General features: G+C 42.1%; 1 protein-coding gene across 1 annotated transcript in view; it reads left to right on the top strand.

Moving 5' to 3' along the window:
• Positions 1-21414, top strand: part of CDK6 (cyclin dependent kinase 6) — a 266251-nt gene that overhangs the window by 176202 nt on the left and 68635 nt on the right. The window contains exon 5 of the mRNA XM_055420428.2: positions 12579-12688. Coding sequence (XP_055276403.2) covers positions 12579-12688 — 110 coding nt within the window. The remainder of the gene's footprint in view (positions 1-12578; positions 12689-21414) is intronic.

The following is a 21414-nucleotide window of genomic DNA, read 5'->3' as shown; positions in this document are numbered from 1 at the left end:
TAGCACGCATGTTTGTACAACCGTAAAGCCTCTGAACGGGTGGAGGAAGCTTTCCCATGAAGGAGGAGCAGGCGATAAAGCCAGAGAGAGGGTGGGAGCCAGGTCATGAGTTGAACTTGAACTTGACCCTGAAAGCTCTCAAGAATGGTGGGAGGATTTTAAGGAGGCATGGAGTGAGCACAGCTGCAGATACAGAAGAGAGGCCAGAGTGGGAGCAAATCTGGTGGGAGAAGACCCCTTGGGAAGCTGCTGTGACCTGTAGCAGCTCATGGTGGAACTGTCAGGGTCTGGTGACTTGATTGAGAGTGGGGCTGTGTGGGAAGGAGCCTGGGCAGCTGGTGACTTTACTTGCAGAGAGAGGAAATCTAAGAGGAAAGTCAGTGTGTGCATTTTGGAACTGAAGTACCTATGGGAGTACCAAGGGCTTCCCAGGTGGCTCTAGTGGTAAAGAACCCACCTGCCAACGCAGGAGACATAAGGAAGACAGGTTTGACCCCTGGGTTGGAAAGATCCCCTGGAGCAGGACACAGCAACCCACTCCAGTATTCTTGCCTGGAGAATCCCATGGACAGAGGAGCTTGGCGAGCTACAATCCATGGGGTCACAAAGAGTTGGACACGGCTGAAGTGACTTCACATGGGAGTACCAAGTGGTTGTGTCCAAGAGACAGCTGATGTGTGCGTCAGAATTCTGGATGCCATATGGACTTGAGGGTCATCCATTATGATGCTCCCCAGGAGTTGTGCATCACGTTAGGAAAGCAGTCCCTCAAGAATATCCTTGTTGCTCAGTCGTGTCTGACTGTGATCCCGTGGACTGCAGCACGCCAGGTTCCCCTGTCCAGAAAACAGTTGTTTCAGGGACTGATTGGGAAAGAGATGGCCAAGGGGTTACTGGAAAGTCACTGGGACCCCACTGCAGGTTCTCCTTCAGCCAGCTGGTTTGACTGCTGCTCTTCTGGTTGTGTCCAGGGTAACAGGGCAGCTCTCCTGAGCGCACACTCAGCGATGAACGGAAGCCACTTGGACGTTTAAAGGCTTGCTGTCTGGAATAACACCTTTTCAAAGTAAATGTGCTTAGACATGAGCGCGATGGGAGAGAGGCGTAAGGCTTAGAAAGAGATGGGCGGTGCCAAGGAAATCCAGCCCCCTCCAGTACTCTAGCCTGGAAGATCCCGTGGACGGAGGAGCCTGGTAAGGTACAGTCCATGGGGTCGCAAAGAGTCAGACAGACCTGAGCAACTTCACTTTCACCGACATCATGGAAGGTCAGAGCCTGGATCCTTGAACTCACCTTCATTCATCTTTCAGTGGGACACTGTCCCCCTGGGGCACAGGACACAGGTCTATATCTACAGAGTGCCTCTTCTCCAAAGATTCCCTTTACCTTGGGCTCAGCTCTTTTCCCTGTGCCATTGCCCTTTGAGTTTTCTGACACGTTCTCAGAATCAAATGAGGTTCAGCCCACCTCCCTCCACAGATACAGTTCCTTTTTTAAAAATACACGGTTAGTGAGGATTCCCAGTGGTTAAGACTACACGTGTCTGATGCAGGGGGGCCGGGGGCGGGGGGATGTAGGTTTGATCCCCGATCAGGTAACTAAGATCCCACATGCTGCATGATGCAGCCAAAAAAAATTTTTTTTTCAATTTTAATCATGTCACCTTTTATTATTTTACAATGTATTTCCAAAAATGCCATTACAGTTGCCTTAACTGCTCTATAAGACCTGGAATCAAAGACCACTGAGAATTAGAACACACACATCAATACCTACTGTAATACCTACTTGTGCTGAACCACTACTGCCAAAGGGATGTTGTTTCTTAAATAAGCAGATGTGTGGCAATGCAAAGTAAAATACAGACTGGTTAGAACAGTAAACTTTGTTTCAATGGCTATAGAAAGGAGGTGGTTTTGTTGTGTTGTTGTTTTTTTTTTTTAACACATCTGGTCTGGCAGCAAGATGTAATGTGCATTTAGAGCAATACATGCCCTGAAAGCTTATATTTTCAGTTATGTGCATCACCTGAACTCAGAGCCCAGATGAAAAAAGTAATCCCTCTCCATACCCTCAATACCCCTCCCTCCATAAGGTCACAGTATTCCTAAACTCGAGATTCTTGTTGGTGAACTATTTTACAAATAAATAAATTTATTTGTAATAAAACTATTTTAATAAATTAATAAAAATGCAGGATTACTCAGAGTCCTCAGTTATTTTAGGCATTGTTGTCCCTGTATTCTCCAGGGTGGAGGACTGCCTCTATCTACCATCAGCGCTGACCCCAGGAGTTAATTCCCTGTGGTTCTTTCATGTGTCCAGTCATCAGATAATAAGTGAGCACCTTCCATGCATTGACACTCTATATACACTGTGGCCGATGAATGGAATGACTCTAATGGAGAATAGGAGCTATGACGGTGCAATGCAAACTCAGGGGAGAACAATCACCCCCAGCTAAGAGATCAGGAAAGGCTTCCTGGAGGAAGTGATCTGTGAACATTCAAACCAGCAGAGACTCAAGGAAAGAATATGCCACAGAGAGAACCATAGAAGCAGTGATCAGGTAGCTGGAAGCCAGTACATCTACACAGGAGCCAGAGGTGATCCCCACAGGCTGGTCCCCAGTGAGTCTGGACAGCTAGGGTTCTGGAAGGACAGGCAGCCTTCCTGCAGGTAGCAGATGCACAGCAGAGGCCACGATTGTTGTTGGCTCAGTGTTCAAAATTCCCAGCACCTGACAACATTTTTGTGTAGACTTCGGCCATTTTTTGTCATGCACCAGAACATCTTTTTTCTGGCCCTTAGGTTATAAATGTGTCTAGTTGAGATGATTCTGTTATTATTATTTGTTGAAAGTACTTTGTATGTTAACTTTTATTGGCATTGTACTCTTTTAATGCTTTCCATTCAATTGGCCTTACAATGACAAGACTGGGCCAGAAATAATTAAAATTCTGATGGTTTATAGTCTCTTAGTTTAAATGTATGATTTTAAAGAACTGAATTTTGAGACCCTTTAGGAAAAGTCAATGAAATCACCACTAATTTTGATGTTCACTTTTCGTGGATGTCTTTTGGAGGGAAGAAACAGACATACTAGAGGGTTTTATGGGCTTCTTTGGAGACTCAGTGGTAAAGAACCCACGTGCCAGTGCAGGAGACCCGGGTTCAATCCCTTTGTTGGGAAAATCCCCTGGAGGAGGGCACGGCAGCCCACTCCAGTACTCTTGCCTGGAGAATTCCATGGACAGAGGAGCCTGGTGGGCTACAGTCCATGGGGTCACAAAGAGTCGGACACGACTTAGCAACTAAACAACAACTTCACAACAGAAAGCTTTATATTGGTGTGAAGAAGATAAACGGCTTAGAGAACAACTTAGAAAGCCTTCACTTGGACAGTATAAAAATCCTGAGTTATTCTAAAGGTTTTATCCTTATTTCTCAGAAATCGCTGCAGAAGTTTACATTTGAGACTTTCTGAAATTGGCCCCAGAAGAATCACCACACTGTTCCCCCCGACAAATACTTACTAGACCAAAGAGCAGGCAAGAATGTCTTGGTTCTATACAGTATATAGATTTTTTAAGTCATTACCATTGCTGCATGATTTAAGACCTCTTAGAATGCTAACAGAGGTCCCTGTACAAGTCATCCAGTCTAAATATCCTCTCTGACAGATGAGAAAGCTGAGAAAAAGTCGCCACCCACACTAGTTTCTTCATCAGCAAACTGGATGTATTAGTCAGGTCCCAACAGGAAGTAGATGGCAGACTCAAAATAAGACAATTCAAGGAAGGTTTGTTTACAGAGACAAGATTTACAAAGAAGTGGGTTTAGGGGAAGCCCAGTGGATGGTACGAACTTGAGTCTTACTTGCATCAAGCTGTTACCATTCATTCCCAGGCTTGAAGGGTGATGGGGAGCAGTTAACTGGAGTTGGGTGGAGTGGGCTGCCTGGGAAGGACATTGACTTTGTGATGACAGCCCTGCCAGCTCTGGACCACCTTGCGGGGAGGAAATCAAGGGGTTAAAGACTCAGCCTCACTGTTCTCCTTCTCTCTGAACTCCTGCCTTGGCTTCCTGTTGGCCAAACCCAATGAGAGGCTGAAGGCAAATGGTCGACACAGGTCCACCTCCCAAGAAGGAGGCCCCCATGCATAGAGGCAAAGGGAAGATGGCCCAGCACAATATACTTACTGTGTTTTGCTGCTCTTTAAGCACGTAGCCATAGATTAAGGATGACTCAGAGAACATCTGCTAAGGTTTTCAGGATCTTGGTGAAAGGGTACATGAATTAAAGACTGTAAAATCTAATATTAAGTAAGAATGCTTTACTCTGACATGTATTTTGAGTCAGAGTTGGCCTTGGCTCTACTTTATCTTATACTGTACTGAACTGTTTCACAAAATTGTGAATAGAGATCAAAGCAGTTTAAACAGATACATCCACTCGTGTAAATATCCTTGAATTCGCCTCTTCTTCCGCTCCCCCTCCTGTTGCCAAATCCATCCAGCACCTCCAGAGGCTGTTAATACATGTAATGATTGTAATAAACATCATATTTGCTTGGGTTCCAGCTGGCTGCAACCACCAAACTCTGTCCATAGTTCCTCCTGTTATCTTTGCTTAGTAGACAACTTCATTGTTACCATTAGGAGCCACCTTTGTCTTAGATTTCTAAATGTTGATCTTTGTACATTGTACTCACTGTTTACCACAGCATGTCTTTTAACTGACCATTATATTTTGTTTTTAAGGGTATGTAGAATTATTAAACTTAGAGAATATGTGGGTAGATATTAATTGATTATATTGTTGAAAATGTTCTATGTTACTTCATGCACTATAACCTTGAAACATTTTTTTCATCAGTTTTGTCCATTCTTTACAAAACTTTCTATTAAAAATTAGTAAATCTGCTTTCCTGCTACTTAAACTGGTTTTAAGCGAGGCAGTCTTCCATCAGAAGTTTTTAGAGGTACATTACTGTAATAGTTCCTTAGGAAACAGAATTTATACTTTAATGTCAGGGAAATTTGTTACAATTTGTTCTCAGAAGCTTGGAAGTTATGTATTTGAAATCCCATGAAATTACAGAAATTGTCATCATTTCAGATATTTTAAAATTACAGTGACTTAAAGTGAGAATTGAAGGACTATGGGTCAGAAAATGGAATGGCCACATGTATTAGCAAATTAAAACTAGGGACGCTTACTTGATACATGAGCTAATGTTACATAAATAGGGAATAATTGTTAGATTTATGTCTATTGCAAAAGGCAGTCATTTATTATTTTACATGTAGGCTCTGGACAGCATTGGGGTTATTTTCTGGGAGAATCTACTAGAAATTTATAGTTCGTACTTTTTGGCATTCGTGCACTTGAATTCTATAAGGATTAACCAAAAAGATATCTCTTTAGATAAATGCTGATGGTTCAAAAAGAGTATAAACATAAACCCAGTGAATGAATCTAATTCCTCTCACCTTGTTACAATGGTTTAAACATAGCCCAATTAAAAATCTCTGAGAGATAATAAAGAAATTTTTGAATCTTAACTTTCATTGAAGTTATCAAATGGGAATTTGGTGAATACATTTGTACCATGCAGAGCATGATGTGGTTTCTAACTGAATTCTAAGTTAAAAGTAAAGCCTTTTTCTTTAACCTTTTTTTTTTAGGGGAAATCACTTAACCCCAAAGGATAGCTGCATTTTTGAGATTATTTTTTTAAGTTCATGTTAAAATATTTCAAAGAAAATTTAAAATCCTTTTCTTTCAGTTCTTTAATTGCAACCTGTATGTTTGCCTGCTGATGCGTGGGTATTTGCAGTGCTGAAAGAAGGGGGCTAGGTTGGATACTGAGGAGTGTGGGGTTGAAATCAGTGCCCAGGAGAACCCCACGTGGCAGCTCCCTTACTCTGGCTAAATTACCCAGCCTCTCTGAAATTGTTTTCTCAGCTATGAAATGTGCTTACCAGCAGCAACTGACTGGCCTGTGCCTCTGAGATTGCCATCCAGCCCCTCCTTTCTCTTCCACTTTCCACCTCCCGCACTGCCATGTTTCCATGACACTGTCCTCTGCAAGTTGGGGTCTATGTATAGAATCCTGGCAGACATTTCTATATGCATAAGTGACTATTTACACCCACACATACTCTTTAATAAAAATGGAAAAATATTTTGCGCTGTTTCAAAACTTACCTATTCACTTAACAGTGTGTCATGAATATCTTTTTATGTGAACAGCCATGAGCAGGATGACAACTAACTCATCTTTCTTGATGACTGAATAATATTCTCCTATTTGGAATTATCGTGGAGTAAACATCCTTGCAAATACCTCTTTGTATACTAGTCTGAGTATTTCTATAGGATAAATTCCCACAGATGGAACTCTGGTTCAGAGACATAGGCACTCTTAATTTTATAGATACTGTCAGATTGTCCTTTAAAAAGGTTGTGCCAGTTTGCGATTTAAAACATACAGGGTTCCTTCCTTCCTTCCATACCGTGGCCAACGCTGTATTCTGTCCTTTCTGCCCATCAGGCAAAAACGATGCTTTCTGGTTGTATTACTTTATTGTATATTGTCGTGTCATCTTATTGTTAGCCTTCCTTCCTCTCTCTCCTTTCTTCATTTTCTTTCATTCTTTTTCCTTTCTTTCTTTCTTTCAATGAGATTGATTATCTTTACTAGTTTTTTCTTTTGAATTTTTTCATATTTTTTATCCATTTTTCTTTTGTATTGTTTTATTTATATAATTTGTTTTAGATGTTTTCTCCCAAGTTGATATTCACTTTTGTCTTTATTTACAGTGCTTGCTGAATAGCTGGATCTGTAAATCTTTTCATTTCAGGCTTCTAGGTTACCCATCATGATGAGAAAGGCCTCCACATCCCACGGTCCTCTTCTTTTTTTTTCTAATACATTTTTCTAGCTCTGCTTCTTTCTTCTTATACATGGTATAAAGTAGGGATCAAACTTATTTTTCTTCCAAATGAACGGCCAGTTGTCTTGCTTTCACCTATTGAAGTACATTTTCTCTCTCTAAGATGAAACTCAGCCTCCCTATCAGAATATCTTATAAATATCTTGTAAATATCACCTTATAAATATCTCATTCTCTTTCTGGACTTTATTCATTTTTGAATCTGTTCGTACCTACTGTTTTATTTGCTGTACCTGATTCCCTGGTGGCTCAGATGGTAAAGAATCCACCTGTAATGTGGGAGACCTGGGTTGGGAAGATCCCCTGGAGAAGGGACTGGCAACCCACGCCAGTGTGCTGGCCTAGAGAATTCCATGGACTGTATAGTCCAGGGGGTTGCAAAGAGTCGGACCTAACTGAGCGACTTTCACTTCACTTCAGAGTGTATTTTGGTGACAAAAAACAAATCCCCCTCCTCCTAATTTCTCAAACTGTTTTTGGCTCTTCTGGGGTCGCGGAGAGTCGGACACGACTGAGCGACTGAACTGAACTGAACTGAAGTGTTATTCTGCCAGAGGCACCTGACTATCAAAGTTAAGTTACTCCCCCACATCACTGGATTGTCTTACATTTTTGTGTTAAATGCAGGAATGATAATTATCTTTATGATAATGGCTTTTTCCCATCTTAGTCACTGTCTCACCGTGTATTTAGTTTTTATTTTATATTCTTCAATAATAGTATATCACTTTTTTAATAAATTCCTCGGTGTTTCACATGTTTTGTTACTATGCGAATGCAATCCTTTTTTCATTATATTTTGTACCTGACTTAGAAGCACTTGTATGTTTATTTTGTACTTTATGTCTACTGTCACCCAAATTTTTATTATCTGAATAATATTTTGTTGTAATTAATTTCACATATTAAAACATAAAGCCAGTGTGTATAAGGCAGACACCCTTAGAAGTACAAGGAGATTCTGGGGGAAGGAAAGAACCGACTCAATTATCTTTCAGTTTGACACAGTATAGCAAAATATAAGTAAGGATCTGTGTGAGACAAACTAATTAATAAAGAACTTTACACTTAAAAGAGAGTACTCTTCTTCAGTTCAGTTCAGTTCAGTTCAGTCGCTCAGTCGTGTCCGACTCTCCGCGACCCCATGAATCACAGCACGCCAGGCCTCCCTGTCCATCACCAACTCCCGGAGTACACTCAAACTCATGTCCACAGAGTCGGTGATGGCATCCAGCCATCTCATTCTCCGTCATCCCCTTCTCCTCCCGCCCCCAACCTTTCCCAGCATCAGAGTCTTTTCCAGTGAGTCAACTCGTCGCATGAGGTGGCCAAAGTATTGCAGTTTCAGCTTTAGCATCAGTCCCTCCAGTGAACACCCAGGATTGATCTCCTTTAGAATGGACTGGTTGGATCTCCTTGCAGTATATCCTATGAAACAAAAGCCAGTAAAATGCATAGTCATAAAGGAAAGATATTCTACAGGTTGCATTCTCTGGCTGTGATGTAATAGGACTAGCAATTAAATAATCCAGCAATTAAAAGTTAACCATAAATATCTGATCATATGGAAATTTTAAAACTCTTTTCTAAATAATTCTTCATACTAGTTTATTCTTAAAGAGAAAATTAAAGATAAACTATGTATTATTTAAAGCTGAACAAAATTTGAGGAAGGTTTATTTAATAATATATAATAATAAAAAGCAGAGATATTACTTTGCCAACAAAGGTCTGTCTAGTCAAGGCTATTATGGTTTTTCCAGTGGTCATGTGTGGATGTGAGAGTTGGACTGTGAAGAAAGCTGAGTGCTGAAGAATTGATGCTTTTGAACTGTGGTGCTGGAGAAGACTCTTGAGAGTCCCTTGGACTGCAAGGAGATCCAACCAGTCCATTCTAAAGGAGATCAGTCCTGGGTGTTCATTGGAAGGACTGATGCTAAGGCTGAAACTCCAATACTTTGGCCACCTCATGAGACAAGTTGACTCACTGGGAAAGACCCTGATGCTGGGAGGGATTGGGGGTAGGAGGAGAAGGGGACGACAGAGAAGGAGATGATTGGATGACATCACTGACTCAATAGACATGGGTTTGAGTGAACTCCGGGAGTTGGTGATGGACAGGGAGGCCTGGCGTGCTGCGATTCATGGGGTCACAAAGAGTCAGACACGACTGAGCAACTGAACTGAAATGTTCTATCATTAATCAAAAGTGAAAATAAATTATCCAAGTTTCAACTCAGAAATAAATTTTAGAAAACAAATAAATTAGGAGGGAGGATTTAAAAAGATAAAAGTAGAAGTCAATAAATTATAAAACAGTAAGCCTCCTCAAATGAGAAGACATTTTGAAGTCAGTTTTTTAATAAATAATGTAGCTAAACTCTTAACAGCCCTGGCTGATATAAAGAGAAAAGAAATTAGATTTCCTTTCTCAGAAAACCAAAAAAAAAAAAAATGAGATGAAAATAATTACAAGAAATACTGTATAAATTTAAGCCAATATATTTTAAAATCTAGATTAAGGATTTTCATAGGGAAATTCCTTATCGTTACCAAAATTGACTCAAAACAACATTGAAACCTGAACAGACTAATTACCAAAAAGAAAGTCATGAGACTGTTAAAAACATACTGCTCGGAAAGATCCAGATCCAGGTGGTTTTACAAGTGCATCCTTTCAAGGAACTGGTTATTCGTATGCTGTTTATAATATTCCAGAATATAGAAAAAGATGGACAGTTTGCATATATCCCTAACACCAAACATGAAAAACTACCCACAAAAAGAAAACTGTAGATTAGCCTCATTCATCAGTGTAAGTTGGTGTCCTAAATAAATGTTAATAAATAGAATCCGAGTCAAATAAAAGAATAATAAGCCATGATTAGGAATGATTTATTCCAAGACGAGAAGGGTGGTACAATATTGGGAAATCTATTAATGTAATTAATCTAGCATTAATAGAATAAAAGAGAATGGTCAAATGCTTATTATTAATGGACATTTTTACAAGCTTTTGATAAAAATGCATTACCCATTTTGAGTGATAACTAAATTTTAAAAGGAAACAAAAGGAACTTCTTAAATGTATCAGTATCTTTCTTATTATTTTAGCTGTCTAAACATTTATATGATGATCATAATAAGTATCACTGGTTAAAGTACTAAAAGTGAAGATAGTTACACTAAAGTGTTTTAGAATGGGTTATCGGTAAGAAATCACAGTCTCTTTCAACAGAGTTAAATAATGCTGTATTCAGATTAAAGTTTTCATCTCATATGTTTGACTTTATTTCAAACTGAAGTGAGAAGATAAATATGTAATCTCACAATATCTGTGTATATCTGTAAACCACTGGACTGGAGCTTTATGGTCTGTTTGCCCCTGCACCTTGGTTTACAGTGTGATAGAGAAATAGGGAAGTGTTCCTCCAGCTAGAAATATTCGTAATACAGAGATAAATTATGTAGCTAGACACTGGAGCCCAGAATCAGACACTTTTCTTAACAAAAGCAGTGAGTACCTTCTCTTTGGGAGTTGAATTTTACACATTTATCTTCTAGGAATGATTGCCTTAACATCATCAATTTGGTATTTGTTGAAACACAGTTGTTACATCCTCAGTACTGTGATGGGCAGTTTTAGACATAATGATGGGTGAACGCAGGCCCCTGGCCCCAGGAATGACCCATATTATGAACTACATTATGTGCTAAGTCGCTGCAGTTGTGTCCCACTCCACGAGAACTACATTATAAGGTATGATTTTTCTGTGGCAGTGGGTCCAGAGAGGTGATGATATCAAAGCTGAACTTTGTAGGAGAAGCAGAATTTCAACCTGTGGAGGAGAAAGTAGAGTTTGTCAGACTAGAACAGTGTCATCAAAAAGCATGGAGGCAGGAGCTGGAAGACACGTTTGTATAATTGAGTGGTGCTCAAACCTGGCCAAGGGTTAGGATTACCTAATGAAGTTTAACCAAAAGAAAAAAAAAAGGAGGAAGAGGAAAAAAAAAGAACTCCAGGGGCCCCACCCATGGATATCTAATTAAGTTAGGGGCAGGATAATGCCTAGACACATGTGTTTTTCTAGACGCCCCATGAATGATCCTGGTACACGGTCAGGGTTGAAAGCCAGTGATGTGGTCTCATGTGTGACTAGGCCCATGTATTTCATTATCAGTCAGAATCCTGTGAGTTGGTGGGACTCAGCTGGGCAGTTTTATGCTCCATGTCATACTGGCAGGAGCCACAGTCATCTGTTGGGGTGACTGGTCAGGCTGCAATGTCCAAAATGGCTCACTCACATGGTCTTTCAGCTGAGAGCTCAGATGAGGCTGTCGGCTGGGACATTTCTGCGGGCTTCTCATTGCATAGCAGCTGGTTTCCAGAAGGAAGCATCTTAAAAGCAAACATTCATAAAGGCCCAGGTAATCAGTCTTCCTATAACCTAGCTTTGGTAGTCTCAAACGTCACTTCCACCATATTCTGTTGGTCAGGCAAGTCACTAAGGCCACCTCAGATAGAAGGGAAGGTGAATTAAACTCCAGTCTTTAATGAGAGGAGTGTGTATATAAGGAAAGAAGGAAATCGATGGCAACCATTTTTTTTCCAATAATTTCTACTGTAGTCTTGATGCATTAAGTTCTATAGCATCAACGTAGATAAACAGAACTTAAGGAAATTTAGGTAGACATCGATGAAAGTACAATTAGGTAAAACAGAGCAATGATAAAAGGAATCTCAATAATGTAAAATGCTTATGTAATAGATGTGGTATTGAATTCCTTACCTGACAAGAAAGAATATATCTTTGATTCAGACATCCATAGAATTTCTGCTAAAAAGAAGCACTCAAACCCCTATTTGCTGTTATAAATCTAGAACCTGAATGATATGATTTCCTCGCCTTTCAATGTTGCAGAAATAGTTTGTTGTGTTTGCTTTATCTGTTATTACGCTGCTCGGTATAAAATAGGGTTCTTCCCATGTGGGAATCCCTTCCTTCGGATGACATTTTCCACACGGTGTAAGCAGTTGGGTTAATCATTCTCTCTCAATTTCTTCATGTTTTGTTTTCTGAGCAGAGTGGCATTGAAGGGGGCTTTGTTTTGATTCCCCACAGTCTCGTGATAAGAGTAGTTTTGACTTGTCCTGGGTGCTCTGTAGGCTTCAGGGTCACTGTCCAACAGCCCCTGGAATCATCTTCTAATTTCCCCAAGTGGCTGACCTAGGAATTGAGCTGAACACATTGCCATCACCTATTTTCCATGTATTGTTTTTTTTTTAAAGCCTCTTAAGAAACCATAGTTTTAAGGTAAGGGTTGGTTTGTTTGCTTGTTTTTTAAAGTCTTTGCTTTTGCTTTCTGAAATTCAGTTATTTTGCCATCCTAGTAAGACACCCAGAGTCTGAGGTGGGAACCCATGTTGTGGGGATGATGTAATTTCCTGACCTGTCAGCCATGAGCCCTTGTTACTTACTGCTCCAATCTCAGTGTTCCCTATAAGATTTTAGGAGTTCTTTCCAAACCGAGTCTCAGCACGAAACCGCTCAGAAGGAGGCGTGAAGCAGACGGCCGCCGCCCCCAGTAACGCTGAGATCTGCTTGTCCTTGCAGGTCGTCACGCTGTGGTACCGAGCTCCGGAAGTCCTGCTTCAGTCCAGCTACGCCACCCCTGTGGATCTCTGGAGCGTTGGCTGCATATTTGCAGAGATGTTTCGTAGAAAGTAAGAAATGCTTTTTGTTTCTCTCTGAATCCCTTGGAAGGAAACGTCTGGGGTCTTGGATAATTTAAGTGGCAACCTAGTGTCTCTCTTTCAAGTAGGATCATGGTATCCACACCCATATGCCTCCAGCTCTCACTTCCAAGTCTGCCCAGGAACTGCCTTCTCAGTCCCCACCGTGTCCAGCCACAGTCCTCTGTGGTTGTCGCTTCTGGCTCTTGGAAGCTCTGTTTGGAAAAGAACACTCCACTGTTCTTAACAATTTATTGTTTCTGTTGGTGATAATAAGACATGGTAAACGTGAAGCATGTTATGGAATTTTTTTTTAGTGAGAAATATCTTCAAAGTGGACTTTTCCACAGGAGGAGGACCAAGGATGTTACGTGTATGGAAATTTTGATGATGGGTTGGCAAAACAGAATGTTTAGACAGAAAAGGAATAGACAAGAGAGACGTCTGAGCCATCTCAGAATACTTTAAATGCCATCAATTGGAGGAGAGATTAGACAGACTCAGGCACTGTAGAGGGCGGAACTAGAACCAGAGATATTAAAATTAGAGAAATAAAGATTTTTGCTTAGGAGGCGAAAAAAATCAAATGATTAGAATTATCTGAAGAGCAGAGCAGGGCTCGTTCTCACTGGCTATCCAAGAAGCAAACAGGCCACTGCACACTGGAGACGTTTACAGTGGTATTTCTAGAGTGGGTGGGTGGGCTCGATGGCCTCCAGGGCACCTCTGACTCTGAAAGTCTGCGGTTCATGTGTGTGATTTTCAGATCACAAGGAATAGCCAAAACAATATAATAAAGATCTGCCAGGAAAAGAACCCACACCTCGGTACTAAACTCAGCCTGGGTAAAATTAAACAGAGAGGCTAATCAGAATCTAATCTCTCTTTGTCTTCTGTTTTTATTTCCATGGGAAAATGTGAGTTTGAAAGCTGAGTATTCTCCCAAGTTGGACATGTTATATTTAAAATCTAACTCCATGATAGCTCATAAGAAAGAGATGCAGTCAGCCGTTGTTTGCTTGCTCGTTTGTTTGTTTTAACCAAAGGAAATTTTGTGCCTGTAACAAATCTGGGGACCTGCTTCTAGACCTCAGCAGATTCATCCATAGCTCACAGAGGGGATCAAAGTACACAGATGTTTAAGGCAGGCCTATTGTGTGCCAGTCACAGGACCAAACCTCTTTTCATGCTTTCATGTTACCTTTTTATTTCTCACAATCAGAGAGAGCTGAGATGCAGTGGTAAATTTATTTGTCTGACATCAAACAGAAAGAACGAGGGCTATTACTCCAAAGGAAGTCTTGTGAGCCTGGTGTTGTTTTTCTACCAAGGAGGGGAGCGGGGAAAAAAAAGACTGCGTTCAGCTGCAGTGTTTGCTAAATAGGCTAAATAAGTGACTTTGGAAGTGTGGTTCTTGGACCAGCAGCACCAGCGTCACTTGGGGGACCTTTTGGAAATGCAGATTCTTGGGCCTCACCCCAGACCCACTGGATCAGAAGCTCTTGGGCTGGGGTTCAACAGTCTGTGTTTTCACAAGCCCTCCAGGTGATCCTAACTCACACTGCAGGGGAGGAGCCACTGGGTGGATGAGAGACTCACCAGCAGTGGTGTGGTTTAGTCACCAAGTCACGTCTGACTCTTGCAACTCCATTGACTAGAGCCCATCATGATTCCTCTGTCCATGGGATTCTGCTCTGCCCAGGGATAAAACCCACATCTCCTGCTTTGGCAGGCGGATACTCTACCACTGAGCCACCAGGGAAGTCTCACCAGGGGATAGCAATCTTTAAATGTACGACTCCCAGACCTCTCTCTTGAAATTCTGACTTATTATTGGGCTACGGCCTGGCATTCTTGACTTTAATTAAAAGTGCCTCATGTAGTTCTTTTCCTCAAACAAATGTGGAAAATATTGGGTTAAACACTTATGGTCAGAACCAGGAATAATATACTGGCAATATTGCAGTGTGGGAGTCAGGACAGTCATTTCAGTTCATCCCATGAACAGCTCGGTGCAGATGAGAGATGATTCGAGTTTGGGTTTACTTTGATGTGTCTAGTGCTTTGCTCCGTTGCTCAATTGTGTCCGACTCCCTGGCAACCCTATGAACTGTAGCCCGCCAGGCTCCTCTCTCCATGCGATTTTCTAGGCAAAAATACTGGAGCAGGTAGCCATTTCCTACTCTAGGGGATCTTCTTGACCCAGAGATCAAACCCACGTCTCCTGTATTGTCAGGCAGATTTTTTACCACTAGCTCCAGCCACCTGGGAAGCCCTGATGTGTCTAGCTAGAATTATCCTCAAATGTAAGATTGGGTCCTTCTTTTGTTATAAGAGGAGGGGGATCAATTATTTTTCAGTAGTATAAAACTTGAATACCAGCCATAATTGATGATAAAACCAATCTTCTTCTGGAAGATGTTAAAGATGAAATTTAAGATATGTAGTGTTACATGTCCCATAGTAAGGAATGTGCTGTATTTTTAAGTATAGGTAGCCACCACTTATGGGACAATTGCAACCCATATTTTCATTTTACAGCCACTTTTCATTTTTACAGCCATATTTTCATTTTGCCACTGATGTGGTGGTGTAGTTGGTAGTCTGGTTCCCAGACTAGCTTGCAGAGAATCCTGTGACAGCCTGGAACATATCCAGAACATTATTTATCAAAAATTTTCTACTTAATGACAGTTTTTTTCTATGGGAAAATCCATTCTGTGTTCAGTCCAGGAGACAGGAGTACCCATCTCTTCACCCAGCACTGGATCTGGGAAGGGACTCTGATGGAGGCATAGAGAGGGCCTCCTCTGACGTCAGCAGCAACAGTCTGCCTCACTGTTCTGGGAAAGCAAGCTGCCGGGTGGAGACCCGCTGGCTCTTCAGAGGTGCACGGGAGAAAGGACCCCCTCTCTAGGAGCCTTACACTGGGAGGGCAAACAGAGAAATAGTTGCAGGCAGCAGGAAGCCATATCAGAATCCAGACCCATGTGCCTTTAAGGCTGAAGGACAATGAATCCATCTGGGCCTGCCATACACGCCCTTCCTGGGGCGGGTGCTCTGTCTCCTGGGTAGTTCCTGCCGGTTTGGATGCGACCTTGAAAACAGCCATGGCATCTGACCCCTCTTCCTGCTCAGTTCACGTTTTGGTATTTCCTGCGATAACACCCAGATATCTGAATGTGCAGGCTTCTCAGTCATGCCAGCTGAGTTCTGGGGTCCAGCCACCAGCTTGACCTGCTTCCAGCTTGACTCCTGATCCAGTGCTGACCCACCTGTTGTGGTGTCCAGCTGAGAGCACACAAGCCATGCCTTCTGGAAGCAGACTCTCATTGCCTTAGCTGACCCTACATCAGGGACTCCTGGCATGTGTCCCCTCCCTCTGGCTTCCTCCTTGTTGCTATGGCAGCAGTTCCCAAATTGTGTCATCTCTTTTAACACCTTCATCATTTTTGCCATACTCTTAAGATAACTATACTTAGTTTTTTTACTATCTTAAATTAATTAGTGTTTTCTCGCTAAACCCACATTCTGAGGACTGTTAATTCAGTTTGTAGATGATGAACCACAGCCTTCTACAAGGAGTATGAATAACTTGTCCATGGACATACAGCTCTTCTATAGCAGAACCAAATTTGAACCCTAGTCTGTCTGACTCTCTAATCTTTGATTTTTCCACTCTGCCATGTTTCTGTCTTGGCTTTGGTTTTACCTGTGAGGCCATATTTTTTTCTGCATTAATTTATGCATTATTACAGTGTAGCAGCAATCATATTTTAAGGAGGTGAAGAAGCAAACCATGCATCTAATAGCTTTGACTTCTAGTCTCTCCTATAGTGGAAAGGCTGACCAGTTTTCTGTGACCTTGTGAAGAGGTGCCTGCCTTTTGTTCTAGAATGGGATACCTAAGAAATATGAACTCAGTAAAAAGAATCTTAGGGCAGATGGTTGACCAAGAGCAAGAGAGTTTGAATACCACCTGTCATTATTATATGAATTTAATAATTGCTACACTGACCTTCCGTGTGCGTGCATGCACTCAATCATGTCCAGTTCTTTGGGACCTCATGGACTGTAACCTGCCAGGCTCCTCTGTCCATGGAATTCTCCGGGCAAGAATACTGGAGCTGGTTGCCATTTCCTTCTCCAGGGGATCTTCCCGACCCAAGGATTGAACTCGTGTTTCTTGCATCTCCTGCATTGGCAGATCGTTCTTTACCAGCTGAGCCATCAGGGAAGCCCCTGCATCTTTTCTCTATCTTCCTCCTTTAACTCTTCATCAATGGGTGATTCATCTGTACTCCACACGTCATTATGTTTTAATACTAAAAAGCATTGCTGCGAATTGGGTCAGTAGACAACTATCCAGCTTGAAGATTGGGCTGAGATGGATGGAGGGACGGACCGATGGATGATAGAGATTGATTTTTAACTTCATAGCAAGATAGATTCACAATTGTTAACTCTCCAGGTATCTGTCTGCTACCTTGTGATCACGGTCTGAACTGCTTTCTGTGGTTTGAAACTTACGGGGTTTTCCAAGTGATGGCAAAATCATAAAAAGAAAACGCACATTTAAAAAATAAAACGTGCTGCTAATTCTTTGAATATGGAGATTGTGGTAAACAGATAGTAGTTCTTAGAAGTCCCAAGTTGCCAGCTCTGTTGATCCCTAGCTAAAAAATGCCAGATGCCACCAAGAAGAACAAAATAAATACAGTCCCTGTTAGAAAGAAACAAACAAGCCTTCATGATTTTACTCCGCCTCAGATGGTGGCCTCTCTCAGCTTGCCATAATCGATTTCTATGAATTGAACACCCAGTAGCTGAGAAATGCACAGTGAAACTGTCCGTTGTGGCTGAGTGGTCTGGGAGCAAACATCTTTAAAATGTCACTGAGCGCCCTGCCAGCAGTCCTACTGGGTACTGTGTCGGCCTTCCCCACACTTGAGCACTTTCCTCAGTGACGTCAGGGAAATGAGGTCCTTGACCAGAGGCTCTGAACACCAAGGTGCCCAGGCAGGCCCCAGCCGCTGAGAGGAGGCCCATCCCCCCAGCTTAGGTCAAAACATTTAAGTGGAAACAAGGGCACTCCCTGGACCTTGAGGTTTCTTGTCTCTTCTTGGATGTTTTCTTGGATCTCTTTTTTTTTCTTCTTCTTCGGAGAACCCAGCAGATGGGAAAAACTCCAAAGAAACATTTACTTGAGTGAGGAAATATCCAAGGTGGTGGCACCCAGGAAAAGAGCTGATCTTGTTAAACAATGCACACAGGGGAGTTCTAAGTAAGAACCAAGGAGTACTACTTTTTCATCGTAATCAGTGTTTTTTTCCTTATTCTTGATGTCCCTGATGCGGGGAAAGATTGAGGGCAGGAGGAGAAGCGGGTGACAGGATGAGATGGTTGGATGGCATCACCGACTCAATGCACATGAGTTTGAGCAAGCTCCAGGAAATGGTGAAGGACAGGGAAGCCTGGTGTGCTGTAGTACGCGGGATCGCAAAGAGTCGGATGTGGCTTATCGACTGAGCAACAACAATATTCCTTTAACAGGAATGTATTTGTTTTCACGGTGTGTGCTGAGACGCCCCCATCAGGCCAGCCTTTCCTTGTCGGGGCACCCCAACAGCTGCCCAGCTTCCCACCCCTTGGGTCTGACTACCTGGGTCTGCCTGCCAGCCTGTTTTCCTGTTTCTTGCCTATTTCCTGCCTCCTTCTGATAAGTTAATCTTTCCATTGTCACCCTTTTTCCAAAACTTGTTAAAACTGACCCTCGAGACCTTCTGAAGAAGAAGCCCCAACTGCATTCTGCCCATGTCACATCATATTCTCCACGATGTAAATGTATGTTCGTCAAGGGGGCCTCCCTTGAGGTTTTCCTCCTTAGAATCCTTTTAGTTCTTTCATCCCGGGTGGCTCCCTGCCCTCTCTCATGTTCAGAGCTAAACCTGGAAGATGTCTCTTCAGGGAGGGGAACTGCCCCTCCCCAGAGACGCCCCCCAGCTTGCACCCTCACATTCTGTGTGTATGGTGCCTACAGAAAACAGACCCTCAATAGTGAGACAAACAACCCAGTCCAGAATGGGCGAACGATTTAAACATTCACACCACCAAAGAAGACACAAGGATATCAAACAGGCATGTAAACAGACGTTCCGTGTCATTAGTCAGCGTGTGCATGCTCAGTCGCTCTGTGCGACCCCCATGGACTGCAGCCCACCATGGAGCTGAGTGTCTTTATCTGTAAAATGCAGAGACTGGGATAAGATACTATATCCATGGCCTTCTGACCTTCACAGAGGTGTTCGTGTCCTTCTACAGTGTAAGAGTGCCCAGCCCTTTTCGTTCCCCTACTCAGCTTTGTTCAGAGCAGTTTGATTTCACCTCTCTTATTTACTGGGCTTCTGGAACCTGAAAGGGTGTTATAACACGGGAATAGATGTTGTCCGAGATTCACTCTAACTCTGATATTCTTTGCTTTGGGGTGAGATTCTGGCTTGGTCATTTCTAGAATTCTTAATGTGTCATGCAGAGCTCACCCTTGCCGGCAGAGGTGGTTATGACACATTCTGGTCGTGGTTCTGAGACCTCGACATACATTATACAGTTTAACCCTCCCAGGCAGCTTGCCCCAGGATCCCACATCTGGTTGTTGGCAGAGCTTGAACTCAGAGCTATCTGACCTGTGACAGGTACGCTGCAGTGTAATGAGCTGCACCAGAAAGCTGGGTGGGCATACAGATACACAGGGCAGCAGTTACAGATGCGCACGGGGTGGGGGGGTGTGCATGTGTGTGCATGCCTCCCTCTCTGCTATTCCTTTTTTTACACATTTGAATATATAGATAATTCATGTGGAGTGTCTATGAGAGTCTAAACCAGTTCTGTCCAATAGAAAAGAGAATGTGAACCATGTCATTTTAAGTTCTCTAGCAGTCACATTAAAAGTAAAAAAGAAACAAGTAAAATTGATTTTTTTAACACAATATATCCAAAATGTAAACGTGGAATAGGGCTTCCCTGGATCAGATGGAAAGACTCTGCCTGCAATGCAGGAGACGCGGGTTCAATCCCTGGGTTGGGAAGATCCCCTGGAGAAGGGCATGGCAACCCACTCCAGTATTCTTGCCTAGATAATTCCATGGACAGAGGAGCTTGGTGGGACCCTATCCATGGGGCGACAAAGAGTCAGACATGACTGAGCAACTAACACACACACACATCCAAAATGTTATTATTTAAATATGGAATAACTATAAGAATATGGATCATACATTCTATTTCCATATGAAATTGTCAAACTCCAGTGTATGTTTTATGCTGACAGCACATCTCATTTCAGACTAGCCACATTTCAAGGGCTCATAGACACAGGTACTATATTTTATGTTGTTGTTTAGTTACTGGAGTGGGTAACCATTTCCTCCGCTAGGGGATCTTTCTGACCTAGGCATGAAACCCACGTCTCCTGCAATGGCAGGTGGATTCTTTACCTGAGCCACAGGTTTTAACCATCCAATGAAAAGATAAAGAAGAAACAGACAACTCTCTGTTTATTGGGAAGGGGAGAGAGAATGAGTCCGTGCCCTTCTACCCTAGGCTTATTGATTTCTCAGTCTTCTATCTCCTACGCTGTCATTTTCTCTAGTTTGGGTGGAGGCCAGAGAAGTTGGGGTCCTTGATGTAAAACCAATAGAGCTGATGTTGATGCAGCTGCTTGGCCTTTGTCCCTGAATCAGTGACACTTAGGTGCCAGACTATAAATACAGTGTTATCAGCCCTGGCTAATAAATCTTCCCCACTGTGTCCTCTTCAAAAGCGTGTGCACCTGGAGCCTCAGCCTCCACACTCTCTGACTCTGCAGGCCATTTTCAGAAACAGGAATTGTGTGGGAAGGAACGACTTAGGAGATGCAGATGCCAGTTAGCTTTATTAAAAAAAAAAGTTTGAGAAATGAAAGTGTCTTTCCTATTCTCTTATCCAAAATCCATTCCCAAAGACAATCCCTGGATGTATTTCTAGATCTTTATTGCACATTCGAAAGTGTGTGTTTGCAAACATCTACATATGTATAGATATACAGATAAACACATGCACACCTCTGTCAGTTCATCTCACAGAAATGGGCTTATGCTGAACATATGTTGCCTTATTCATTTTATTTTATCACAATTTATTAGGTCAGTTCATAGAAATCAAACTCCTCTTTAAACTGCTGAATCTGTCAGCTCATTAATTTCATAATTTAATTTCCCATTGATAAGCATTTATGGATTGGTTGGCTGGTTGCATTTGGTCTCTTTACAGACAGTATTGCAGTCAAATCCTGTGCTTATTTTGTGGAACATTTGCCCAAGTATTTCTGTATGGGTGAATTCCAGAAGTGAAATTATAGGGTCAGATAACATGCCTATTTAAAATTCTGCTAGCTAAACCAAATTGCTCTCCAGCAAGTAAACTCTGTTTTTACCTTAAGGTGGGAAATAGGATTGAGAGTCTCAAAAATGAAGAAAGATTGTCAAAAATAAGACAAGGACGCTTACGTAAGCCCTGGCTTCCTCCTGCTGCTTCTACGCCTTTTTAAAAATAATGTCAAGAGGAAAACCTGAGTGAATATGGTAATTATAAAAACTGCTGTTAAGTTGGTTTGAAGCCTGAGGGACCTCTTTCAACTGTAAAATTGACTGTGGGTTTCCTTTTTATCAGTTGTGTAGTGA

This window comes from Moschus berezovskii, chromosome 3, assembly GCF_049115385.1.
Source record: "Moschus berezovskii isolate FMDL1 chromosome 3, NW_MosBer_1.0, whole genome shotgun sequence".
Lineage (NCBI taxonomy): Eukaryota > Metazoa > Chordata > Mammalia > Artiodactyla > Moschidae > Moschus > Moschus berezovskii.
This window is presented reverse-complemented; position numbering and strand designations above follow the sequence as displayed.